Genomic DNA, 21,498 nt, shown 5'->3' with positions numbered 1-21,498 from the left:
GGATTCCGTAGAAATATTGGAACACGTCAGGCAATACTGACCCTACGACTTATCTTAGAAGCTAGATTAAGGAAAGGCAAACCTACGTTTCTAGCATTTGTAGACTTAGAGAAAGCTTTTGACAATGTTGACTGGAATACTCTCTTTCAAATTCTGAAGGTGGCAGGGGTAAAATACAGGGAGCGAAAGGCTATTTACAATTTGTACAGAAACCAGATGGCAGTTATAAGAGTCGAGGGATACGAAAGGGAAGCAGTGGTTGGGAAGAGAGTGAGACAGGGTTGTAGCCTGTCCCCGATGTTATTCAATCTGTATATTGAGCAAGCAGTGATGGAAACAAAAGAAAAATTCGGAGTAGGTATTAAAATCCATGGAGAAGAAATAAAAACTTTGCGGTTCGCCGATGACATTGTAATTCTGTCAGAGACAGCAAAGGACTTGGAAGAGCAGTTGAACGGAATGGATAGTGTCTTGGAAGGAGGATATAAGATGAACATCAACAAAAGCAAAACGAGGATAATGGAATGTAGTCGAATTAAGTGGGGTGATGCTGAGGGACTTAGATTAGGAAATGAGACACTTAAAGTAGTAAAGGAGTTTTGATATTTGGGGAGCCAAATAACTGATGATGGTCGCAGTAGAGAGGATATAAAATGTAGACTGGCAATGGCGAGGAAAGCGTTTCTGAAGCAGAGAAATTTGTTAACGTCGAGTATAGATTTAATTGTGAGGAAGTCGTTTCTGAAAGTATTTGTATGGAGTGTAGCCATGTATAGAAGTGAAACATGGACGACAAATAGTTTGGACAAGAAGAGAATAGAAGCTTTCGAAATGTGGTGCTACAGAAGAATGCTGAAGATTAGATGGGTAGATCACATAACTAATGAGGAAGTATTGAATAGGATTGGGGAGAAGAGAAGTTTGTGGCACAACTCGACTAGAAGAAGGGATCGGTTGTTAGGACATGTTCTGAGGCTTCAAGGGATCACCAATTTAGTATTGGAGGGCAGCGTGGAGGGTAAAAATCGTAGAGGGAGACCAAGAGATGAATACACTAAGCAGATTCAGAAGGATGTAGGTTGCAGTAGTTACTGGGAGATGAAGAAGCTTGCACAGGATAGAGTAGCATGGAGAGCTGCATCAAACCAGTCTCAGGACTGAAGACCATAACAACAACAACAACAACGACATCGGTACACAGATGGCTCTGGAGCGCTGCACACGCGTGGAACTGGTAGTGAGCGGTCACGGGACGGTGCAGTAAGGCGTGCCGAGCAGGAGACGTGACAGAGTGGCGCAGAGGAGATATCTCGTCTGCATGTGCCCGTGACTACACCGTCAGTGAAGTTGCCGCATTTATTGGGGTATCGACACAGAGTGTCTGCTGTGTCTACAGGGGCTACTGCACAACTCACAGCATAATAGAACAGAGGTCCTAACGAGATTCTAACTGACAGGGAGACGAGTGTCGGACCTTTTCGACGATAATTTCGTACCTGACAGGAATTGCTGCATTTTCGAGATGAACATTGTAAAGAGAACTGCACGTAACGAACGTACGGTGTTTGGTGCCTCACAGAAGGCCGTCATTCAGAGCTGCACGTAAAGCTCAAAGTTGCAGCTCGAGTTACGCACTGTAATTGAGTCGACAACTCCACGAGCGGTCCGTCATCCGAGTATTATTCTCGATGACTTTTACCTCGATTGTCTTCTCATACAGCTGCCCTTCTGAAATTTTCTCGGTGCACAGGACCGGTTTCACGAGTGTGCAGAGTCGGAGCGAGACAAGCTAGCACAGGTCACCGGGGTGCGATAGCGGTCAGGTGTCGCCACCTGCAGTGTAGGCGTCACTCGCGCTTTGGCGTCCTGGCTCGGCTGTGTCTCAGAAGGCAGAGACTGAGACGGGCCGTCCAGAATGACGACGTCCAGACGGACGGTTGAAAGGAGCTGAAGAAAGGTGTCATTCTCTTCTGATCTGTTCCGAGATTCCTTTAGGATATGTTTTTCTGATTAACAAGAGATCCAATTCTAAGCTCCCGTCTCCTTGGAGATTATATGGCTTAATTAATGATTATTATGTTACATTCCTCTTGTTTTAGTTGACCGTGTATATCGAGATTTCGTTCATTGTTACATGCAGTGGTGTGGTACTAACTGATGGAGACGCATTAAGAACTAGTAAAATTTAATTTTTTTCCCTTATCACACTGCACAAGCATAAACACACTATTAATCAAACTGTGTGCCACTACTATTAAACACAGAGATAAATCCTCCGCTACGCAACCGCCTTCGGCTCACGCAGCCTACACCGTCCACAGCCTCTCGACAACTGCCTCTGCTTGCGACTCTCTGCGGCACTAGGCATTGTCGCCCACCAAAGAACAACCACTTACAGGTACTACACACCACTACCCTCACACTATGTTCTAATTGTTAGAAAGAACAACCGAAAACATACTGGTTCTTCAAAGAGTTGTTACGTCATTTAGTGGGTCTGAAGATTGTTTCGAACCCATACTTGGCCAGAACTTTCTCGATACGGTCCGTGACCCACCAAGAAGATTAAGGAATATTTAAGAACTGCAAAAGACGCCCGACATCCCCTAGGAACACCTGGGGTATAAAAAATTCCATGCAGTTGTGGACAAGTATATATTGGAACAACGAAAAGAAGCGTAAACACCCGCTTAGCCGAACATAGAAGTAACTGTCGCTTAGGACACATCGAAAAATCGGCCGTAGCTGAGCATGTTTTTCGAGATGGGAATCACGAAATTAAATTTAATGAGACAAGCGTTCCAGCACGAACATCCCATTATCATGCTCGCATGTGTAGAGAAGCAATAGAAATTCACAAACACCATAACAACTTTAATAGAAAAGAGGAAGTTTTAAAGTTGGACAAAATATGGATGTCGACGTTGCGCCAGCAGAATGACAATCGATTACTCTTAATCGAGAATGATGACTCCTTCCAAAGATAGGCATACCGTCGGCATCACGTGACGAATGGTGGTGCCCTCTATGCGCTCTATAAATGCGAGAGTACATGGTGCCTCAGTGGCAGTAACCGGTCGACCTCAGAAGATGTCTCCCGCAGATGGAGACGAAACGTCAGGTGGAAATTTTATACATCGACCACGGCCTCTCAGCCCGGAAGTTTCAACTGAAAAGTATGTAGGACTATCTCAAATAGTGGTGGGAAGTCGCAATCGATATCCCCACATTTTTTGTAGCTTTTTTTTTAAAAAAAAAAATCTCATTTTGTTCGCTTTTGTTCGTTGCATTTGCTCGGGGCGGACTTCGTAAGACGTCCATTGGAGTTCGTTGTTGATCGATTAACTCAGTTTTTCTATTACAGAGGGCAGCTAACCCTCTGGCCGAACACGCTGAGCTACCGTGCCGGCGTAGCTCTAGATGATCTGAGCATTGACGAGGGGCTCCGGCTGGGTTTGGCATACCTGAAACAGCGTCTGGACTCTCAGCCACTGTGAACGTGTTAATGTGATGTCTTTATGGGGTGAGTAACTTTGTGTACGGTGCACTTAGAATGGCACTCTCTGCTGGCACACGCAAATGTTCACTTAGGTCGTATCAAAACCAACTTGTGAAACTTGAATTTCTGCTGATGTATAAGATATTCAAACAACTTGAGGGAGTACAGTCAGGAGATGCTTTAGGCAACCAATGACACGTAGCCAGGTGAACAGCCCTTCATTTTCGGAGCACAAATGCAATAGGGCAGCATTGTGTGAGGAAGTTTAAAACCTCGATATGCAGGTCACATTCAGACAGACACTGTGATGATAGATGTCAAAAGTTATCAATAGCAAATATTAAATGGTGACGTCTCTAGAAATGGAAGTTTTTGCTTAAATTCCATTTAAAATCCAGCTCTCTCTCGTGAAACAACAGAGAGACAGAGTTAATGTTGCTTCCTCTCCTGCTGATAATTAATATTCACAATCAATAACTTCCGGTGTTCATCATCTTTGGTTGTGCAGTGGAGCTAGTATTTACTCTCTCTCTCTCTCTCTCTCTCTCTCTCTCTCTCTCTCTCTCTGTGTGTGTGTGTGTGTGTGTGTGTGTGTGTGTGTGTGTGTGTGTGTCCTTTTTGACCAGCACACCGAGTTTTTAAACTTCCTCGCACAGCACACTCTCATCTCTCATTGCATACGTGGCTCTCAAACGGTGGGGTGTGTGCCTGTCGAAATATTGGCGGTTCTCAAACACGTCACCATCTGTGTTCTGATAAGACATTTGAACAAGTACACTCTCGAATAGTACCAAATACGAGAGTCGAGGAAAAAAATATTTGGTTTTTGGTTCTCCAGCACTTTTCATTGAAGATAATTGAAGAAAACTTATTTTACAACATATTTTGGTAGCTGAGCTGCTTTTCTATGTAGCTGCCACTCAAATTTAAATACCTGTCACAGAGCTCTACAAGCTTCCTATGCCTTTTGCAGACTCATTTGCCATCAAGTTGTTGAGCCAGTCACTACTGACCTCTTTCAGTTTGTTGTCATTACCATTGTGCTCTCAGCTCAAAAAGTTCTTCATTTTGTGAAAACGATCATAATCATTTCAGGACCAGATCTGGGCTATGACGTCGCTGTTCAAAGCTTTCCACGTAAACTGCCATGGCGACGCAGCAGAGTGCGGCTGAACATTATCGTGAAGAACCACAGTGCTGCCGGAAAACAACCCACGCATCAGTTTCGATTGGCGTGGCGCAGTCTCCGAAGGGTCTGACGGCAGGCTGCAGCATCTTTGGTCTCTCCTTTAACCCTACAGCCAACGAGCAGGATGCCCATTCGATCCCTAAACACTGTGGCTGTAGCCTTTCTGGTGGTCAGAATTTGTTGATTTTTTTTTTTGTTTTGATGGAAATCACGAATGGTGCCATTTGAATGACACGCACTTTGTTTCTGTACTTTTACATGGAACCCACGTCTTGCAACCAGTGACAATGCGGTTACAAAAATCCCCACCATACTTGTTGTGCTGTGTGAGAAATGTTGCTGCAGCTCCCATTCATTGTCATTTTGTGTCTATCTGCCAAATGTCAAGAATACCACCTGGTACACACTTTCTATAGCCGAAATCACCAGAATCAGTTTGATAAAATCCATGTCGTACACACTTTCTATAGCCCAAATCACCAGAATCAATTTGAAAAAACTGATCATGAAATTTCAGGAAAGTACAAGTTCAGTCCATCAAAAGTGGAACGTTTATGGCATCGAATTTTTTTCCTGGGTTTGTCAGTAGCAACTGCCAGTCTGCCTGATCGTTCTTCATCATAAATTTTCCTTTGTCTGCCACTAAATGTGATGCACAATTTTTGAACTAAAACTTCATTCAACACACTTCCATAATGTTTTGTTATGTGTTTCTAAATTTCAATACAGCAGACTTTTTGGCATTCAGAAACCACATTATGCTAAGAACCTCACACTTCATGATCATTACAAGGTGCTGTGACTATTGCCTACTTGCTGACACCATTTTCCATACGTCAACTGCTTCCTGCGCTGGAATCTTCCTCTTTTGACTTCATCCTACATTTTTATTCTACTCCTTCCCACTTTCTTCTGTGCTCCCACTGAACCTTCAAGAGCTGTTGTCAGAAATCCTTTTACTCATTTTATGTGTTCCGCTAAATCTGTTCCCCTTTTCTTAATGAAGTTTAGGAGATTTCTTTGCTTCTTTATGCTTTTCACTACCCCATTATTCCTCACTTTACCCACTCATGTTGTTTTCTCCATTCTTCTTTCAACCTCACATCTCAAATTCTTTAAATCTCCCTCACACACACACACACACACACACACACACACACACACACACACTCTCTCTCTCTCTCTCTCTCTCTCTCTCTCTCTCTCTCTCTCTCTACATCTAGATCTACATCCACATAGATATTCTGCAAGTCGTCATATGGTGTGTGGCAGGGGGTATTCTGTACCAATACTTGTCATTTCTGTTTCTGCTCTATTCGCAAATAGAGCAAGGGAAAAATGATTATCTACGTGCCTCCATATGAGCCCTAATTTCTCGTATCTTATCTTCACGGCCCTTCACACAGAGTATATTACTGACAGTAGAATCGTTTGGCACCCAGCTTCAAATGTGGGTTCTCTACATCTTCTCAATAGTGTTTCTCGAAAATAACTTCACCTTTCCTCCAGAGATTCCCCTTTGAGTTCCTGAAATATCTCTATAACATTCACGTACAGTTCGAACCTACTGGTAACGAACCTAGCAGCCCACCTCTGAACTGCTTCGACGTCTTCCTTCAATCCGGCCTGATACAGATCCCAAACACTCGAGTAGTACTAGCTTCCTATATGCAGTCTCCTTTACAGGTGCACCACTCTTTCCTAAAATTCTCCCAATAAACTGAAGTCGACCATTCAGCTTCCCTGCCACAGTGATCACACACTCGTTCCTCCTCGTATCACTTTGCAACGTTAATCCCAGATATTTAAATCACTTGACTGTGTCAAACACGACACTAGTAATACTGTATCCGAACATTACAGGTTTGATCTTCCTACTCATCCACATTAACTTACATTTTTCCACATTTTGGGCTAGCTGCTACTCATCACACCAACTAAATTTTGTCTAAGTCATCTTGCATCTTCATACAGTCGCTGAACTTTGACACCTGCAAACAACTGCAGATTGCCACCCACCCTGTCCACGAAATCATTTACGTATACAGAGAACAAGAGCGCTACTGTCACACTTCACTGGGGCACTCCTGGAGAAACACTTGTCTCTCACAAACACTCACCGTCGAGGACAACATACTAGGTTCTATTATTTAAGAAGTCTTCGAGCCACTCACATATCTGTGAACTCATTCCATATGCTCGTACTTTTGTTAACAGCCTGCAAGGGGGTAGCGTGTCAAATTCTTTCTGGAAATCTGCATGTTGCCCACCATCCATAATTCTCAGTATGTCACGTGGGAAAAGGGCAAGCTGACTCACACAAGCGAAACCGTGCTGATTCGTGTACATAAGCTTCTCATTCTCAAGAAAGTTAATTATATTCTTCTTAAATTTATTATATTCTGTCTCTCTCACCTTCAATTCCCAGCTTTCACAGCCATACAGAAAAACACTCTACACTCTCACTTGGTGGGATCATTAATTTTGTCACACGTTTAAAAATCATACAAATAAACAGTAAATGACACATGCTGTTTGTGTCATACCGGCACCGAAGACAGTGAAGGTGTAAGACACAGTGGCGGGATTGGGGGTAGAATTGTGCAGCTCTCAGATCAAAACATTCTTTACTTTTTTTTTGAAAGACCATTTCCCTGGATAAACTGAAAGAACCAGAGGTTGTAGAGAGCCTCAGGGAAAGTATAAGGGAACAATTGACAAGAATGAGGGAAATAAATACAGTAGAATAAGAATGGGTAGGTTTGAGAGATGAAATAGTGAAGGTAGCAGAGGATCAAGTAGGTAAAAAGACGAGGGCTAGTAGAAATCCCTGGGTAACAGAAGAGATATTGAATTTAATTGATGAAAGGAGAAAATATAAATATGCAGTAAATGATGCAGGCAAAAAGGAATAGAAACGTCTCAAAAATGAGATCGACAGGAAGTGCAAAATGGCTAAGCAGGGATGGCTAGTGGACAAATGTAAGGATGTAGAGGTGCATATCACTAGCGGTAAGATAGATACTGTCTACACGAAAATTAAAGACACCTTTCGAGAAAAGGGAAGCACTTGCATGAATATCAAGAGCTCAGATGGAAACGCAGTTCTAAGCAAAGAAGGGAAAGCATAAAGGTGGAAAGATTATATGGAGGGTATATACAAGGGCAATGTTCTTGAGGACTATATTATAGAAATGGAAGAGAATGTAGATGAAGATGAAATAGGAGATACGATAATGCGTGAAGAGTTTGACAGAGCACTGAAAGACCTCAGTCGAAATAAGGTCCCGGGAATAGACAACATTCCATTAGAAATACTGACAGCCTTGGGAGAGCCAGGCCACATAAAACTCTACCATCTAGTGAGCAAGATCTATGAGACAGGCGAAATACCCTCAGACTTCAAGAAGAATATAATAATTCCAATCCCATAGAAAGCAGGTGTTGACAGATCTGAAAATTACCGAATTACAAGCTTAATAAGCCCCGGCTGCAAAATACTAACACGAATTCTTTACAGACGAATGGAAAAACTGGCAGAAGCCGACCTTGGGGAAGATCAGTTTGGATTCCGTAGAAATGTTGGAGCACGTGAGGCAATACTGACCCTGTGACTTATCTTAGAAAACAGATTAACGAAAGGCAAACCTAAGTTTCTAGCATTTGCAGACTAAGACAGAGCTTTTGACAACGTTGACTGGAATACTCTCTTTCAAGTTCTGAAGGTGGCAGGAGTAAAATATAGGGAGCGAAATTTGTATAGAAACCAAATGGCAGTTATAAGAGTTGAGGGGCATGAAAGGGAAGCAGTGGTCGGGAAGGGAGTGAGACAGGATTGTAGCCTCTCCCCAATGTTATTCAATCTGTATATTGAGCAAGCAGTGAAGGAAACAAAAGAAAAATTCGGAGTAGGTATTAAAATCCATGGAGAAGAAATAAAAACTTTGAGGTTCGCCAATAACACTGTAATTCTGTCAGAGACAGCAAAGGACCTGGAAGAGCAGTTGAACGGAATGGACAGTGTCTTGAAAGCAGGATATAAGATGAACACCAACAAAAGCAAAATGAGGATAATGGAATGTAGTCGAATTAAATCGGGTGATGCTATTTGGAGAGCAAAATAACTGATGATGGTTGAAGTAGAGAGGATATAAAATGTAGACTGGCAATGGCAAGGAAAGCGTTTCTGAAGAAGAGGAATTTGTTAACATCGAGTATAGATTTAAGCGTCAGGAAGTAGTTTCTGCAAGTATTTGTACGGAGTGTAGCCTTGTATGGAAGTGAAATGTGGACGATAAATAGTTTCGACAAGAAGAGAATAGAAGCTTTCGAAATGTGGTGCTACAGAAGTATGCTGAAGATTAGATGGGTAGATCGCATAACTAATGAGGAGGTGTTGAATAGAATTGGAGATAAGCGGAGTTTGTGGCACAACTTGACTAGAAGAAGGGATCGGTTGGTAGGGCATATTCTGAGACATCAAGGGATCACCAATTTAGTACTGGAGGGCAGCGTGGAGGGTAAAAATTGTAGAGGGAGACCAAGAGATGAATATACTAAGGAGATTCAGAAGGATGTAGGTTGCAGTAAGTACTGGGAGATGAAGAAGGTTGCACAGGATAGAGTAGCATGGAGAGCTGCATCAAACCAGTCTCTGGACTGAAGAGCACAACAACAACAGTAAAGTGGAAAAGTGAAGGGACACATACAGCACAAAAGCGTACAGGCTGACCTCGGCTGTTGACTGACAAAGACTGCTGACAGTTGAAGAGGGTCTTAATGTGTAATAGGCAGATATCTATCCAAACCATCACACAGGAATTCCCAACTGCATTATGATCCACTGCAAGTACTATGACAGTTAGGCAGGAGGTGAGAAAACTTGGAATTCATGGTGATAAGCCGCACATCACACCGGTAAATGGCAAACAACGCCTTGCTCGGTGTAAGGAGCATAAACATACAATGGACGATTGAACAGTGGAAAAACATTGTGTGGAGTGACAAATCACAGTATGCAATGTGGCGATCCGATGGCAGGGCGAGGGAATGGCGAATGCCCAGTGAACGTCATCTACCAGCGTGTGTAGTGGCAACAGTAAAATTTATAGCTCGTGGTGTTATAGTGTGGACGTGTTTTTCATGGAATGGACTTGCACCCCTTGTTGTTTTGAGTGGCACTATCACAGTACAGGCCTACATTGACATTTTAAACACCTTCTTGCTTCGCACTGTTGAAGAGCAATTCAAGGATGGCGATTGTATCTTTCGACATGATCGAGCACCTGTTCATAATTCATGGCCTATGGCGGAGTGGTTACATGACAATAACATCCCTGTAATGGACTGGCCTGCACAGAGTCCTGACCTGAATCCTATAGAACACCTGTGGGATGTTTTGGAGCACTGACTTTGTGCCAGGCCTTACTACTGCCATCGATACCTCTTCTCAGTGCAGTGCTCTGTGGTGAAGAATGGGCTGTCATTCCCCAAGAAACCTTCCAGCACCTGATTGGACGTATGCCTGCAAGAGTGGATGGTGTCATCAAGACTAAGGGTGGGCCAACAACAAATTGAATGCCAGAATTACCGATGGAGGGTGCCACGAACTTGCAAGTCATTTTTAGTCAGGTGTCCAGATACATTTGATCACATAGTCTATCTTACAACCTGCCTCATAACTGCTTGACAGAAAGTCACCTCAATTTTCTGCTTGGTCTATGTGACTAAATAATCTTAATCGGGGGCCAGTAAGCTCTATCTCACACGGCAATCCACACCTTTTATTTCTTCGCTTATGCTGTTATTATCAATTATCGGCACTTCTGAGCACTAGACTTTCTCTCATCTCTCACAGTTGGTCCCGTTCAACTCGATGTATTTCTCTTTAACAGCAGCATTTCGCCTGGAAGCAAAGAAGTACTGAGTTTTGATGTCGTCTACTCAAATGCTCAACTCTTTTGCTTTCTTTTCTAGTCTGCCAAATACTTGTTCCAGTTCTTTCAATTTTCTGGACAACATGCAATCATCATAGGGATATGCTCGGTTTTGGTTCACATGGTTAAATAGAGTACCACATGGGTAATTGATCTTTCCCCTTCTCATCACTTTCTCCAACACTATGTTGAATGGTAGTGCAGATAGTAGATCCCCCCGTCGTAACTCTTGGTTAACTTCAAATTTTAAGAAGAATTTCTTTCTATTTGCACTTGGCATTTCATGCTGGTGAGGACCAATTGTACCAATCTCATTAGTTTATAATGAAATTTCATATCCATTACAATCTGATATAGCTTCTTCCTTTTAAAGCTATTGTAAGCCTTTTTGAAACCTACAATGAGCTGATGTACATCCACATTATGTTCATAGTGCTTCTCCATTATTTGCCTTATAGTAAATATACAGTCAGTCACTGATCTGCCCTGTCAGAAATCACACTGGTGGTCTCCAAGTATTTCTTCTGCAAATGGAATGAGTCTCACAGGAATGACTTTGCCTAAGACTTGGTACACAACATCAAATAAGGCGATACCACAGTAATTTTCACAATCTGCTTTCTCCTTCTTCTTATAAATTGGGCAAATAATGGCCAAGTTCCACTGGTCTGACACCACTTCTTTTTCTCATATTTCAATGATCAGCTGGTGGACAGGGTGTGTCAGATGTTCACCACCACCTCCAGCCATCTCTGCTGAAATGTTATTGTTCTCCGAGACCCCATTATTCTTCAGGCTTTTAACTGGCAACCTAATTTTCTCTACTATTGTTGTGGGTGCAAATATTTCATCCTAGCTACCACTGTGCATGGCCGACTGCTCCCTGTTTCATTTTCTTCCAGTATTACTACAGTGAAATCTCTCCATGATATTTTTTTTCCGAGGGACCACGAATTCTCAATACTGCATCGAGGTAAACACTGTAAAGGTGAAGACTTCTAATTGATGATTATAAAAGTTGAGTCAAATTTTACTGAGGTTATACTACATAAGAAGACAGTAAATAGTAAAAATTAAAAAAGAATTAGCTACAAATAATTACTTTAATAATGAACTTGTAAAATACAACTTCAGTCAGACTTTCGCAAAAATCTATGAACTGACACAAATTGAACATCCTGTACCCAGGGTTCTTTGAAGTAGTCAAGCAAACATGTTTGCTTCCTATTTCCTCTGGGCTGTATCAGAACCATTTCTTGCTCCAAATGAGAAAGTTGTGCTATTGTTGTACCCGAGGGGTCATCATAAATCTTCTGAATGTTTTGAATGTTTCAAATCCTTCAGTGACCTTTGTATAAATGGATCTTCAGGCCCCAGATTCCTTCTTCCCATCCAGGGCGAACCCAAAAACATTTGTCTTTTCATCACAGTCATTGACATCATCATCCTGCCCTCATCCTAATGGTTACAGACACTGCCAGGGAAATATTCGAAAAACAGCTACGTCTACCGTGTGCAAAATGCTGTATAAATGTAAATTTATGGCCTGTGTGGTTGTGTGTACTACTGCTGGAAGAAGAGTAAATGCTCAAAAGCTAGGATGAATGTTGTTGCTTTTAAGTGTTTCTATGTTCCACATACCAATCTGTTAGACCGTAGCTAATTGCCTTTCCCTTATTTTACGTATTGCTCCATCCTGGAATTTCCATTATTGTTATAAATTTAGATAAAGTGTCCTTGAGCAAACAACCATTATAATACAAAACAGTTGGGTCATAATTCAGAACAGTAATAAAATAATTTTGTGCTAGCTACGTAACAGAACAACAATTACTTTAAAAAATAGGAACCTCAAGGTCTCACCTGTCAGAAATTTTTAATTCAAATGAATTACATTACGAAAAATCACTAATTCTCCTTCCATTTTCACATTTTATTCCATCTAGTGTAAACACGCAGGTTCGTGCCAGGGATACCCTGTGTGTACTGTGTAATTGGTTGACGTGAACCAATCTGCGGTTCCAAACACGTATGCCTGCAGTGCACCTCAGGTGTACAGTGTAATCGAGGTGGAGTGTTAAACACACCGTACAGCTGTTCACCGTTTGCTCACACGAAAAACAAAAAAACAGTGCCGACGAGACAAACGACAAGCACAATGTGTGTCACATCTCACATCACGCGGGCACTGACGCTGACGTGTGACTCACGCCAAGTGTGACCTTTCAGAGCTCGTGCAAATACACAGGACGGGAAATGAAGCACCTCCACCAAAGGCTTAAATGCTATGAGGAGAGAAATAATTGGTTAGGGTTCCAAAAATATGAATGTTACATGGAGGAAAGTGTTGTACAGAGTACACATACTAAAGAGGAAACTTCAGCAGTGGGCAAACGGGCTTTTCGTCGGGACTAGAAAAGAAAGACAGAACACGGGGGAAACATCATCTGAGGGAAAGTTATAAAGAGGTTTCCGTATATCTCTGATCAGCAGTTTACTAAAATATTCAGCCCACCACTCCAGAATCTGTTCTTCTCCTCCTATAAAATTTCCTTCTTTAGCACTGCAGAATACAGTACACGAATAAAAGCCTTTATTTAGTTCACGAACCCTTTCATAGAATTTTCTTACTTCTTGGCCGTTACATTTTTATTCTAGCTCCATAATTCGTGTCTTCTCTGATTTTCATTTCTTTCTTCTGTTGATTCTGTTTACTTCCTCCCTTTCCTTTGTGAAATCTTCTGTATTAGATTTTGTTGCCCTGTTTATCATTTTCTTTCTTGCCTCATTTCCCTCTGTCATTTTCTTTTTACAGTCTTCTTCAAACCATCCTGACCTCTCCACTTTTTCTCCTGTACCTGGAACTTCTGATCCTGACACTTAACAGAGTTGGTACGAGGGTGAATCAAATACGAATGGGATTTTTGTTCCTGAGCACCAACAGTTGGTAGGACCGGACCTGTGCTGCTATTACTGTCGGGTGGTTCCATGAGGAGCAGGGAGAGCCGGCTATCGCATACCTCCGACAGCTCCGTCCGTAATGCGCAAGATATCTGAGTGACAGGTCTACCTCTCCACTGCGCGATGCATAATTATTACAAAAATTCTTGCTCGTGAAAGAGTTAGAGTGATAGAAATCTTCCAGAGACTGATTGCACAGTTCGTTGATCAAATACTGTCAAGGATGCGTGTGTTTGCTGGCATAAAGATTTCGAGGAAGAACAGGAACGTGTGGAAAATCAGCAATACGATCATCATCCTCGGACCAGTATTACAAACTGAGACATTTGTGCAGTTCGATACATTCTCGAAGGCGACCGATAGGTGAGAGTATCAGAAATAAATTACGGGAGCTTTCGAGCGATCGTCACAAATTACCTACAGTTCCGGAAAGTTTGTTCCACGTGGGTACCTCGCCTTTTGATCAAACATCAGAAACTGACACATTCGGAGGTCTGTCAAAGTCTTACAGCAAGGTTTGAGAAATAAGGTAATGCATTTTTGAGTCGGATCGTCACCTGTGACCTGTGTGTCGGTCCACCACTGCATTCGCATATCCAAACGGGCCAGTAAGGAGTGTTGGAGGAAGGGGGAGGAAGCCCCAGGGAAAGACAGGGCTCGGCTGTCAGCTGACGTGGTTCTTTCCACCATTTTTCATTTTTACCGGTAAGCCATTTTGCTCAATGCATTTTTACACGAGCAATGCACAATCGGTGCTGCACGCTACTGTGAGCTGCCGAAGAAGGTGAGGGCTGCGTATCGCCTCAAAGGACGAGGCCGACCGCTTTGACAGGTCGCCGTCCTCCGTGACAGTGCTAGACCCGACACTGCAGCTCTGGTGATCTCCAAATTACAGAAAATGCACTGGACTTAACTTAGTCGTCCTCCTTACAGCCCGCACCTATCACAATGTGATTTCAATTTGTTTGGACAGCTTGAAAAAAGCTCTAGGAGAGCACCAGTTTGAAGATGACGGGGGTGTGGAGGAATCCGTGCGCAGTTGGCTTCTGACATGACCAGCTGCATTCTATAATGCTGCAATAAAGAAACCTTCCTTCTCCCTGGGAAAAATGTACTTCTAAAGCAGGGAATTATGTGGAAAAATAAATTGTAACTGCCTTTTTTCAATAAATGAATTTTTAAAAAATAAAATCTGATTTATATCGACTCAGCCTCGTACCTATAAATAGTGAGGAATAACTTACCGGAAGGCGAGAGAGATGAGGCGAGGCCGGTGCGGGCAGAGCTGGTTGCAGTGCAGTTCACGCAGGTTGTGCAGCTCTCCGAGATCTGCGAATGTCGCGGCCTCCTCCTCGGGTGCCATGTCAAAGAGGTGCAGCTGCAGTTTCTCGAGAGAGCTGGCGGCCTCTTTCAGCACGGGAACCACACACCTGTCAGCAAGTGACACACTTTAAGCTTTTTAAAAATCTTTATTATACGGGATGTACAGAAATACCAAAATTTCCAATACCGGCTGTATTAGAGTGGAAAACATATTTTAGGTATTTATTAAGTGGACAACCTTACACTGTGTGTGCCCTAATTTTACGTCTGTGCAGATGAACTGTAAATAATGTCAGCTCCAGACATCGGCAAGGCACGACGGTGAATAAAACACTCCACCTGCCGTGGCAGAGCGCTTTTTCTTTGGGACGCCGCAGCTCAGTGGTGTGTCTTGAAGGACGAGGAGTGAAAAGAAGTGTGCAAGAAAGTCAACAGAGAAATCAAATGATGAAAGTTGTTAGAACTGTCACTCAGTCATTGGCTAATATCAAAGCATGTTGAGACTTCCTGAGATCTGTTCACCCAGAGTGTCACTGAAGTTGTACACAGAGAAGTAGTGAACATATAATACAGGAGATTTAACGATACACTGTTTACATCTTTGCGTAAATAGTTGACGTACATCTGCACTCTCTTACAGACCGAGTAATTTTTCCTCCTATCTATGTAATTATGTAGTTATGTAGTTCTCAATTCGTTCGAGCAATCAGTCATTCATAATAGGAAACACAATCATATCTCAGTCACTCAAAATGATTCAGAAATTTTACTTGTTAGAATGAAATCAGGCGATGATTCTTCTTCTCTGCAGGCTCGTGCTTTGTGGCAGTCTGCTAATCTGTACAAATAAAATGCCTCGTAATTTTGGCAGCGTTGTATAATCAGTCGGGAAACCTCAGATTATGCGGATATTTGGCTTTGATGAAGTTTAACCTTCTGAAGAAGTAATGGAGCTCTCGGACTATTAAATGCAGGTTCGTATCCAGTCTGTCGGAAGGTCCCTTCTGATTAACAACTACGCAATATATTGATGGATATCATTAACTCTCAAACGTCAAATACACACCTTTTGTATAAAGGAGCAATATATATATTTTGTATCAGTTATCTTTTGTCATAAATTTCAATATTTAGATTACAATTCTTCAAACAAAGCTCAGGCTAATCGGCACGAAGACAATCTCGGAAGCTTTTTCTGACAACCACCAGAGAGAGTACTACAAAGGATAATTATGTGCTCGTGGCATAGCTATTGTATGAAACTACTTTGCGCATGGATTCTGCAAGTATGAAGATAGAAAGTTAGTAAACGTCATTCGAGGGTAGAATTGTATCAGAATAATTCATCGAATATAAAGAGGTATTACAACCTCAACCTTCTGCAGGAGGAGTCGAAGCCACACGGCCAGAAGTAGTGGCACTGTGCAGCGTCGAGAGAGCTACGAGGAGGCAAGCGTCGGGCTCAAATGAGACAAAGGTGATCGCGTGAAGCATCAGAATGACAGACAGAACTATAAACGAGGACTCGGTTACTACCGACAAGCGGAGACCATTTTATTTCACTTCAGAACATGAAACTAACATGACGCTTGAGAATTATAGAGTTTTGGGCAGGGAGAAACAAAATTAAGACATTCCTAAAATAAACACATTCTTGAGCAAAGCATTATGGAATGATCAATGTACAGTTGAAATGTTAGTGTGGTTGTGCACTGGTGAAGTCAATGAATGTGAATGGAAGAAAATGATTACAGTACACAAGGATCTGTAGTGTAGCTATAAGCCTAGGCTACTTTGGAATGTCACAGTTTGGTTGCAAGATGGTGAAGCCAACAAATGTGAATCAAAGAAAACTCATATGTAGCATAGCCTGAAGTCTATGTTAATGTGGAATGTTTAATTAATTGTCAGTTGGGGAAGCCATCAAATGTGAATGGAAGAAAACTGGCTGCCGCGGCAGACTGATCTGTAGTGTAGCCCAAAGTCTAAGTCACATCTGAATGTGGGAGTTTAAATAATCATCTCAAAAATGTAGTGTGGTTTTTGTTTTGTTTTGGAATGCTCCATTTTCCAAGGTCGTGATTTCACAGGAGCCTAAAAGAACAGCTTAAATATTACACAGCATTAAATTTCATATGTCAGCATTCTGCACACCTATATTTCATTATACCGCCCTGTATTTTCAGTTACTCACCATGATTACATTTATCATACGCTTTTGTCTCACTGGTTCCCATATTTGATCTGTTTCTCTTAAAAGATACTTTTCAGTGCACTGCTTAGCAATTTTGGTGATTTATATAAAATGACGTACTTCTTACAATATAGCAGAGATGCTGAGTCGCAGATAGGCACAACAAAAAGACTGTCACAAAATAAGGCCTTTGTAAAAATAGACAGACACACACACACGCACGCACGCACGTGTCCACAGTCTCTTGCAGCTTCCTGGATTTTCCATTGTTCAATGTACTTCTTATCTACATGTCAGTGCCTAAAATCTGATTCTGATATATGACAATCTCTTTTAATTGGATTCAGATATATTCTTAAGTTTTATCGCACTGCCCCACTCTCTCTCTCTCTCTCTCTCTCTCTCTCTCACTCTCTCACACACACGTGTGTGTGTGTGTGTGTGTGTGTGTGTGTGTGTGTGTGTGTGTGTGTGTGTGTGTGTGTGCGCGCGCGCGCGCGCGCGCGCGCGCGCGCGCGTCGCGCGCGTGCGCGTGTGAAGGGGATTTTGCTTGGTAAGTACAATTTCAATTTTTTGCATTTTAAAAAGAATGTCGTGAATTTATTTGGTACAGCAGAATGTGATTCAGTTGTATACCTAAATAGATGAGTGTCAGGGCCAGTGAATGCTGTGTGTCTGATGCTCATAGCTTGGCAATGTGTCAGTTATGCATGTACATCGAGTGATGTTTTCAGCAACAGTTTTTGCAGCATGTTTGTTTTCTTGGTATTGAGGACTGAATTCTAGTTATATAGGTCAAGTGGAGTTTTCAGTGCCAGTTTTTGTACCAAGTTTTGCTTTCTTAGTATCGTGGACTTCTTTCTAGCTATGTGGTCAATTGAAGTTTGCAATACGAGAATTTGTAGTGAGGTTTGGATTTTTGGTTAGACTTTTTTGATACATTTTCTTACAGATTTACTCATTAATTGGTATCATAAAGCTCGGTTTACCTAAACAGGTTAATAGAAAATGACAATACTAAATTGTGTGGGTTTTTGTGGCCTTTATGCAATGTACGTGTTATTGATTCCTGTGTATTATTTTGCTTGGGTGTGTGAGTTAACATAGAAAGTCATTTGTTTTGTTTCTCACCACCCAAAATCCCCTAAATCCCACGTGTTTCCTGTTACTTTCATGTTATTCTTTAAATTACTCTAATCAAATTTTGTATTTGTTTATGTTTTGTTAATTTACTGAGTTTGTCAATGTGGTGGACAGAGGTAATATGGCTGACTATGCTATCTCGGTAACTTCTTGGATCGAAGGTGACAGCCAGTAATGTCTCGACATTTCCACTGTCCACATTTATCGTAAATTTTAACGACTATAACTCTGAAAGTAAGTTTCATGATGTGGTGTCACCGCCAGACACCACACTTGCTAGGTGGTAGCTTAAATCGGCCGCGGTCCATTTAGTACATGTCGGACCCGCGTGTCGCCACTGTGTGATCGCAGACCGAGCGCCACCACAAGGCAGGTCTCGAGATACGGAATAGCACTCGCCCCAGTTGTACGACGACATTGCTAGCGACTACACGGACGAAGCATCGCTCATTAGCCGAGCAGATAGTTTGAATAGCCTTCAGCTAAGTCCATGGCTACGACCTAGCAAGGCGCCATTAACCGTATCTGAAGATAGTCTTATTTGTATTATCAAGAGCGATGTACCACAAGGATGGAATAAAGTTAAGTATTCGAGGAGCTGCATACTTTTCTTATTAGCATTCACTACTTATCCTGTTCCAGAATTCACGCCCGTCTGCGTTAGATAGCGTGCATTTCGGCCTCCTCTATCTACAAGGAGTTGGCACATTTGCCAACACATCACATGAAATCAGTAAATTTTGTCCCAGGTTGCTTTATGGAAATATTGTTTTGTATGCTTATTGCTTCAGTTCGTAAAGGGAATTAGTAATACTGTAGTAGCCACCAGAAAGATCGCGGGAGGCGCACATCGGCACGGCGCGTCACGGACGGTAGTTGCCGCAAGTAGAGTCCCGTCCACCAGAGGGCACGCGAGAATTCGGACGCGACCTCTGCCGGCATGACAACAACAACAACAACAACTCCGGCAGCACGGGCTGTGCCCAGTCAGTCAAGATCGGGCATGCCTAGGACACAGTCCCGGTCTACGCTAAGTGCAGTGCGACGTAAACGTGAACAGTGTTACTACACAATTGGCGACGAGGATGGGATCGTTCTTTCGCGTGTTGCGTCGTTGTTCCGGTTTCGCAGCTTCTCCACGGCATGGAGGATTTTGTGCGGGTTTTGGTTGAGAAGCAGACGGAACTCATGGCCACCATGAAACAAGTGCTTCCGGCGTTGCTCTCCACACCGTCTGCTCCGGCGCCATTCCCTCCTCCCTTTCCCCCGTATGACGAGACGGCGGAGGATTGGGACGCATATGAACATCGCCTTCGGCAGCATTTCCAGGCGTTTCATGTTTCCGATGCGGAGGTATGTCGTGCTCTCTTCTTGTCTCGGATATCTCCCTCGCTGTGTCAAGTTTTGCGGCAGCTAGCGCCGTTGCAGGAACCCTCGTCCTTGTCTTTTGACGCATTGTGTTCATTGCTGTCTTCATATTATCGCCGCCGCACGCATGTTGTGGCGGCTAGGGTCGAGTTCTATCAATGCAAGAAACAGCCCCATCAGTCTTACCGGGCGTGGGCCGCTACCCTGCACGGTCTTAGTCGCAAGTGTCATTTTGTCACGGAGCAGTCGCGAGAGTCGTACGCCCACGTTATGGTACGCGACGTCATTGTTCGTTCGGCCCCTGATAGGGAGGTCCGGCAACGGGCCCTGCAGTTAGAAGACCCTTCCCTCGAGGAAGTCCTGTCCATTGCTCAATCGTATGAAGTCTCTCACGCAGCGGGTCAACAGCTGGAAGCGTGGTGCGACGTCGCGGGGGTTCAGGGCGGCGCGGCCGCGTCCACTGTGTCCGGTGTGGACGACGTGCGAGCGGTTCAATCCGGCCGTTACGGCCGCTCCCGCACGGCGCGTAAACAGAATTCCGGCCGCCGGCACCTGTTGCCGTCCTGTGAGTCGTGCTATATACGTCATGATCGGTCAGAGTGCCCCCAGCGTTAGGCCGTTTGTCGCAAATGTAATAGAAAAGGTCACATTGCTAAAGTCTGCCGCTCAGCCTCAAAAGAATCGAAGGAAGCAGGTACAGAGGACGTGGACGTTGACATTCAGGAAGTTTCATCGGGCCAGGCTCCCGACGCATCGGCACGCAAACTCTTTATCGAGGTGTCGGTTCGGTCGCGCCGGTTACAACTGCAAGTCGATACAGGCGCGGCAGTTTCGTTGTTGAATGCACAAACTTATTCTGACCTTGGATCGCCCACGTTCGCGCCAGTTTACCGGCGTCTACGCGGTTATGGTAAACAGTTCATTCCCCTACTGGGTCAATTCACTACCGACGTGACGTACAAATCAGTCACTCGGCCTATTACTTTTATTGTTGTCAGTGATGCGAGCTCCGCTAACCTTTTTGGCCTGGATGCCTTTCAAGCTTTCGGTTTTTCTATCGCCGACACCATACAGTTGGTCTCCGAAGACGTTCCCTATCAATCATTGGAATCTTTGATCTCCGACTTTGCAGATATTTTTGAGGAGGGCCTGGGGCGTGTTTCAGACTTTGAAGCTCACTTAACGTTGAAGGCGTCGGCTCGCCCGCGTTTTCTACGCGCGAGGCAGATCCCCTTGGCCCTCCGCCCTCAGGTAAAAGAAGAGCTAGAGCGGCTGACAGCCCTAGCGGTCGTTCTTCCCATTTCTTCCAGTGAGTGGGCTTCGCCCCTCGTTATTGTAAGGAAGCCCTCGGGAAAATTACGTCTTTGTGGCGATTTCAAGGCCACCATTAATTCCTAATTGGTGGTGGACACCTACCCTTTGCCTCGTGCTGATGAATTGTTCTCCTCCGTGGCGGGAGGCCAATATTTTTCGAAAATCGATCTGTCGGAGGCTTATCATCAGATACCACTTGATGAGGACTCCAAACTGTTGGCGGTCGTCAACACCCCGTTTGGACTTTACCAATACCAGCGGTTGGCCTTCGGAATATCCAGTGCCTCGGCGATATTCCAGCGTTATCTTGAGCATGTCACGTCGACAATTCCTCATTGTATTAATTACCTGGATGACATAATTGTCACAGGCCACAGCACGAAGGAACACTTGCACAGCCTTCACACCCTCTTTCTCAAATTCAGGTCTGTGGGCTTGCGTTGCAACCTGCATAAGTCAACCTTCTTTCAACCGTCCATTGAGTATGTGGGCTACACCATCTCTCGGCACGGTACCCAGCCACTAGGAAGTTTGGTCCAAGGTATCGTCAACCTTCCTCGGCCCGCTTCGC

The 21,498-nt window shown here is 43.5% G+C and overlaps 1 protein-coding gene across 7 annotated transcripts in view; it reads right to left on the bottom strand.

Moving 5' to 3' along the window:
• LOC124718794 (F-box/LRR-repeat protein fbxl-1-like) overlaps nt 1-21,498 on the bottom strand; it is a 133,586-nt gene that overhangs the window by 20,502 nt on the left and 91,586 nt on the right. For all 7 annotated transcript variants that reach the window (XM_047244402.1, XM_047244408.1, XM_047244405.1 and 4 more), the window contains exon 5: nt 14,830-15,015. In XM_047244402.1, coding sequence (XP_047100358.1) covers nt 14,830-15,015 — 186 coding nt within the window. The remainder of the gene's footprint in view (nt 1-14,829; nt 15,016-21,498) is intronic.

This window comes from Schistocerca piceifrons, chromosome 10, assembly GCF_021461385.2.
Source record: "Schistocerca piceifrons isolate TAMUIC-IGC-003096 chromosome 10, iqSchPice1.1, whole genome shotgun sequence".
NCBI lineage: Eukaryota > Metazoa > Arthropoda > Insecta > Orthoptera > Acrididae > Schistocerca > Schistocerca piceifrons.
Note: the sequence above shows the minus strand (reverse complement) of the source record. Positions and strands in the feature narration are given on the sequence as shown.